Source organism: Uranotaenia lowii, chromosome 1 (assembly GCF_029784155.1).
Source record: "Uranotaenia lowii strain MFRU-FL chromosome 1, ASM2978415v1, whole genome shotgun sequence".
Taxonomy (NCBI): domain Eukaryota; kingdom Metazoa; phylum Arthropoda; class Insecta; order Diptera; family Culicidae; genus Uranotaenia; species Uranotaenia lowii.
In genome coordinates this window covers 210,615,228-210,621,191 of record NC_073691.1, presented here as the reverse complement: position 1 = coordinate 210,621,191, position 5,964 = coordinate 210,615,228, and the positions used below count along the sequence as shown (strand labels likewise).

The following is a 5,964-nucleotide window of genomic DNA, read 5'->3' as shown; positions in this document are numbered from 1 at the left end:
AAGAATTATTGGATTTTTCGCATCCATGCTAGCTGCTTCACATGCTTCGATTCGAGTTGCGGCTCGCAAGACTTGTTCATCATCAAGAAAGGGCCACAGCTTGTAGATTGGACTTGATTTGTGTATGGTAGGTGTGGGAGATGTTGACGCCAGTGAGTTTATTTCATCTATAAAAAATTCGTTCTGAGCTTGTCGAAACATCAACACTTCTCCCCGGTGAAGTTCTTTTCCCGAGAGAGGACCAGTCCACTTTTCTTGGTACTTTTTATATCGAGCATTGTGCGCGAATCGAAGAATCCAGGCTGCTGTTCGCCGGAGCAAGTTCCAACTCCTAAATCTATCCGATTGTATAAAGGGTGCAGGAAGAAGTGAATGTACATTACAAGAGACGTTCGGTCTAAGTTCCTCTTCTGTATACGATTTTCCAAACCGCTCACATGGCCAAGCTGCTTCGTCCTCTCGCAGGAATTCGGGTCCATTCAACCAGCGGCATTCACTATTAAGATCTGGTAGACGCTGCCATTTAGTCGCTTCATCAGCAACGTTTTCTTCTGTAGGCACCCATTTCCAGTCGCCAACTTGCGTAGTTTCGAGTATTTCGCTAACCCTGTGACCAACGTAATGAGAGTAACGTCGATGATCGGACCTTAACCAGCATAGAACGTCTCGAGAATCGCTCCAGAAAATGCGCTGATTTATTTTAAAGCAAAGCGCATTTGAAATGGTATCTGCCAATCTAACTCCGATAACGGCTGCCTGCAGTTCCATTCTTGGAATCGAGAGGAATCTTAGTGGTGCAACTCGAGCCTTGGCTCCCACTATTGCACACTCCACAGTATCGCCTTGTTGAAATCTAATGTACGTGACGGCTGCGTAAGCTAGTTCGCTGGCATCTACGAATGTATGCAAAGTTACTAAAGTTCCTGTATTTACTGAAAGGTTGGAAAGATAGCAACGAGGAATTTTGATATCTTTAACTCTTGGCAGCACACTTAACCATTGTAGCCAATCATCGAAGAGTTTCATCGGGATTTGGTCATCCCATCCAACGGTTGACCTCCAAATTTCTTGAAGGATAACTTTTAGAACGATGAGCAAGTTCGAAAGGAATCCCAATGGATCGAAAATTGCCATCAGAGTGCGAAGCACCTCACGTTTTGTAGGTACGCGTTTTCCAGCCAGCAGATCTTCCTCGTGCTTCGGAGACAACTTATATGTAAAGCAGTCTGTCGATGTGCACCACCACATTCCCAATACCTTTTCCGTAGACGTCTGATCGCCAATGTTGAGACTTTTTTCGTTCTCACCACACTCATTCAGCGCTGTAACAACGGCCCGCGAATTTGACAACCAATTTCGCATTTCAAATCCAGCCTGCGCATGGATGAAACGAACCTCCTTGGCTAGTTGAATTGCTTCTTGTTCCGATTCCACACTCAGTAGCATGTCATCGACGTAGTGACTATTTGTTATCGCTGCTGCCGCTAGAGGGTATTGGCCTTGGTACTGTTGAGCGTTGTAGTTTTTCACGTACTGCGCAGAACTGGGCGAGCAGCTTGCCCCAAACGTCATCACTTGCATCACGTAGGTACTGGGTTCAGCATCATTCACGTTGTCCTTCCATAGAAATCGCTGGCAGTGTTGGTCTTCTTCGGATATGAGAACTTGGTGAAACATTTCACGAATGTCACCGCAAACCGCAATCCGATTCGCCCGGAAACGAATAAGCACGTCGGTCAAAGCGCAGTTCTGGTCGGGGCCCTTGAGTAGCATTGAATTTAGAGAGATGCCATGGACTTTGGCGGCTGCGTCCCATACCATTCGAACTTTATTAGGTTTGTTAGCATTGAAAACTGGGAAAATGGGTAAATACCATACAAGTGGTCGATTTTCAGCAAGTTCATCGTCAGTCAGTTTTCTCACGTAGCCTTTCGAAACGTAGTCTTTCATTTTTTCGCTCAATATCGCTGCTAGCTGGGGCTGTTTTTTCAATTTAGTTTCTAGACAGTGTGCTCGACGAAGAGCGTAATTTCTGCTTTCTGGCAATCGAAATTTATCAAACTTCCAAAGTAGACGTAGTTTGTAACGACCGTTGTCGGTACGCTGAAGTGATTCCAAAATAGTTCGTGCTCGACGATCATCGTTAGATTCGATTAGTCTAATTGGCTTTTCAATACCAGCCTTTTCTATGGCAAAAAACTCCTTCACTGCCTCATGAAGTATATTGTCGCTGTTTGTTCTGCATTCGCAGTGATGGAAACATTGAAACCCGGGAAATTGTCGTCTTATTTTGTCGCTTCCACCGTACACAATCCATCCGAGCCGAGTTTTAGTGGCTACAGGTTCATACATGTTACCTTCTCGACCTCTTAATGCATAACCCAAATTCGCATTATTACTTCCAATCAAGATTCGAGGTTGTACATCGTGATAAGATTTTGCTGGAACACCTTTTAAGTGATGATAACGTCTTCTGAGCTGTTCCATGTCCAATGTTTGATGGAACAAATCAAGGTTCTTCACAGTGTGCACTTCTGGAAGCTCGTACCTTTTATGATGTTTCTCTGTACCTGAGATTTCAATCCAAATGTTTTCAGATTCCTTCTCCTGCCGAGTTCTGTTCCCCGTCCATTTGAGGCAAAGGGGTTCCAATTTCCCTTTGATTCCCAAATCCCCTGCGATAGTTGAATCAACCAGAGTAACTGATGAACCATCATCAAGAAACGCGTAGGTATGCAGCTTTTTCTCGGGTCCATATAGGATCACGGGTACCACCCGGTACAAAACTTGATTCGAAGAATGATGGTGCATATGACCTTCTTGTACGTTTGGTTCGCTTCCGTGTTTATGAAGATATGGATGATGCTTATAATCGCAACCGTTTTGTCCACACAGCTTCTGGGATTTACAGGGCTTGCGTCCGTGCCTTCTCAGGCATCGTTTGCAGAGGTTGAATTCATGAACCACATCCCAACGTGCCTTGTAAGTCATCTCTACAAAGCGTTTACATTCTTCGACCTTTGGGCAGTTACCTTTACAGATCAGACAGAACCTTTCTGTTACTCTGTTTATTGTAATGTCGTCGGTGTTCCGTTGTTCTTCATGTGTTGCATATGGAGAAAAATTCAAATCGACGCGATCATCTTCAGAGTGCGCATTTAGAAAGGCAACCCCTTTTTTGGTCGTTCTGGATAGTCGGAATTCATTAGATGAGATGGAAACAATTGGCGAAACAGTTTCGGCCAAATCGTAGAGCCATTCAGAAAACTTGCTGAGGTTAACTTCTATAAGGGTACGTCTATGCTTAGCCCAGTCCACTTGATATGGGGTGGGAAGCTTATCTATCAATTCACGAATTAGAGTAACATTATATGTGAATTCTTCAAGCTGACACGCTTCGATCGTCGCGCACAAATTTTTTACAGATAGCGCGAATTCTACAAGCGTTCCTAACCGATCAGCTCGTGGAGCAGGGGTCGATTGAATTTTCGAGATCAAACTATAGATAATAACTTCTGGATTGCCGAACAACATCCGTAACGTGGAGATTATGCTGGTAACATTAGATGGATGCATAAGCATGCATCTAACTGCATCAAATGCCTTGCCCTTCAAGCATTTCTGAAGCCGGATTAGATTTTCTTCCTGCGTAAATCCGCACATCGATGTAGTGGTATTGAAAGTGGATAGAAAAAGGGGCCATTCTTCAGGAAGCCCGCTGAAAGTTGGAAGTTCCCTGTCAAAGGCTTGCCTTGCTGCTGCGCGACTGTTTGTAAGGTCACCAATTTCTGCATTCCTCATTACACTCGGAAAGTGAGAGTGCTGTGGTGTTGATCGGTGCTGGGGGAAAAATGGATCCTTTACTGTCTGGAGTTGGGTGTTACCAAGTTGATGATGGTCTTGCGCGGATTCACCAGGCGGGTGCTCGAATGATGGTCTATGACGTCCTTGGAATTCGGACGTTGTTGGTTGTATCTGTGGCTCGAAACGAATTTTCCCGGAGGAATGTCGTTGATTAACTGCTTGCTTCGGTGCGCTATAACTGTGTGGACCAGCTACATTGTGGGTGCTTCTGTGAGTGAGTGGGTAATGCAATTCCTCTTCGAACGGACGTACTCTTTGCCCATCAGACTGGTCCAGCCAATCCTCGACCTTTGAATCCAAACCTATTTCCTCAGCAACGGATCCTAAAGATGATTCACTGGCCAACTCTGCAAGTAATTCATAGCGCTTGTTGATGTTATCCATCTGCTGTTTGTGCACCTCTTGAAGATGTTTCTGCTCTTCCTTTAACTTCTCCAGTTCCAGTAGAATGGCCCGATTAGCTGTAGACTTCCGGGAGCTTGTCGTCGCTTTCTGCTGCAGTTGATTCGCTGGACCTTCATTCCGAAGGGAACGTTCATCATTCGCACGTTGAATAGGCAACTTGTTTCCCACGGTCACTGGTAGGGCATTCCTTCTAGACGAGATTGGTGTCTTCGAGATCGAAACAACGGCACTAGGCACAGGCGCACTCAACATAGTACTAGGATACACGACCGCATTTGAACAAGACGTAGTACTGATGGGCATTGACTGAGTATTTTGATTGGATATCAATCTTGGGTTAATGTTACGAGATGGGGCAAATGCAATAGTCGGGGCGTTATAAAGTGGGGGGAAAATCGAGCTAGGTGCTATGTTGGTGCTCGGAATCGATAACTGACTCATTAATTCAGTTGTTTGGGGAACATTTGCGACATTCTCCTCCGCAGGATGCGTGTGGCTTAAACTACGGCGAGCCGGTGGCACATTAGGGGGGAAATTAAAAGTACTCACTGGATTACGTTCTTCGAAACGGCTGGTACAATCTGCACAATTCCACGGTCGTTCCGCAATACTCTCCGTCACGTTCACACACTGGAAATGGAACCAACGATCGCAACTGTCGCACTGGACCATTTCCTCGGTCTCCGGTCCTCCACACGATTTGCAGTTACTTGCGGGTGAGTTCCCGTGTTTCGAAGTTCCATCATATCTCACAGACTTCCCCGTTTGAGTTTTTCTCGACATGTTGGATAACTAAACGATATTTTAATGTTATTTGTAGAGTGAAACAGACGAGATTCCGACGTTTTAATAGAATTCGGTATATTAAAATATCCTAAAACATTTTGTAAGTTAGCGGGAATACATATCAATAATAAATTTTAACTTACGTTTACTAATTTTCCTTGTTTTCAATTCTGTTTCAATTTCTACTAAATACTTCTTCTAATCTTCCTTTTTCCTTGTTATCCTGAACAGCGAGTGTTAAACTTTGCGAGCTATGAATTTACAGTAACTGTGGGCCCAGCTGATATTTTCGCGACAACCTGTGACATACATTTTTATAATTCTTTTGTGGTTTTATATTTTTTGTTGTTTCAGAAATTACCTTCTAGGGGTCAACCAACTGGCACGTGGATTCCCTATAAGATGTCTATTGGCACGATTTATGGAACGACCGTTGTTTTGGTCAACTTGAGCCTCCTGTAGTGATAACTGTGTTAGCTTGTTGTTCGAAAACGAATCTAATAAATTAGCTTACTTGGTGTTCTGGCACTGATACACGATATATAATTCGACTTTATATGATGTGAACAAGATGCTAACTCGACTTGCGACTTCCGCTAGTTTCCTGACTTTAATTCTTCTTGAAATGACTCTTACTCTAACTGCTCTTATTTGATCTTACTATCCTTGTCTGCGATAATCTATAATTGCGCTCAAATTAATATGTTGACACCCCGATGTTAAAAAGTATTTACTCTGGGTGTTGTTGATGGAGACGCTACGTCCGAGAGGTCGTCACAGTCCTAGTTATTGGCTTCAGATGTTATGCATCGGATGATGGCAAACGATGGCAGGCTGCAATGTTGAGCAAATAAGTATCGACCCGATGATGCCGGCTGCTGCAGCACCACCATGCACACCGGGGTTGTG

At 44.2% G+C, this 5,964-nt stretch overlaps 1 protein-coding gene across 1 annotated transcript in view; it reads right to left on the bottom strand.

Moving 5' to 3' along the window:
- LOC129738355 (uncharacterized) overlaps positions 1-5,710 on the bottom strand; it is a 6,593-nt gene extending 883 nt beyond the window's left edge. The window contains exons 1-2 of the mRNA XM_055729538.1: positions 5,199-5,710; positions 42-5,143 (exon numbers count right to left, since the gene is read on the bottom strand). Of these exons, the coding sequence (XP_055585513.1) occupies positions 42-5,052 (5,011 nt within the window). The 5' untranslated portion in view covers positions 5,053-5,143; positions 5,199-5,710. The remainder of the gene's footprint in view (positions 1-41; positions 5,144-5,198) is intronic.
- Between the last annotated feature and the right edge of the window lie 254 nt (positions 5,711-5,964).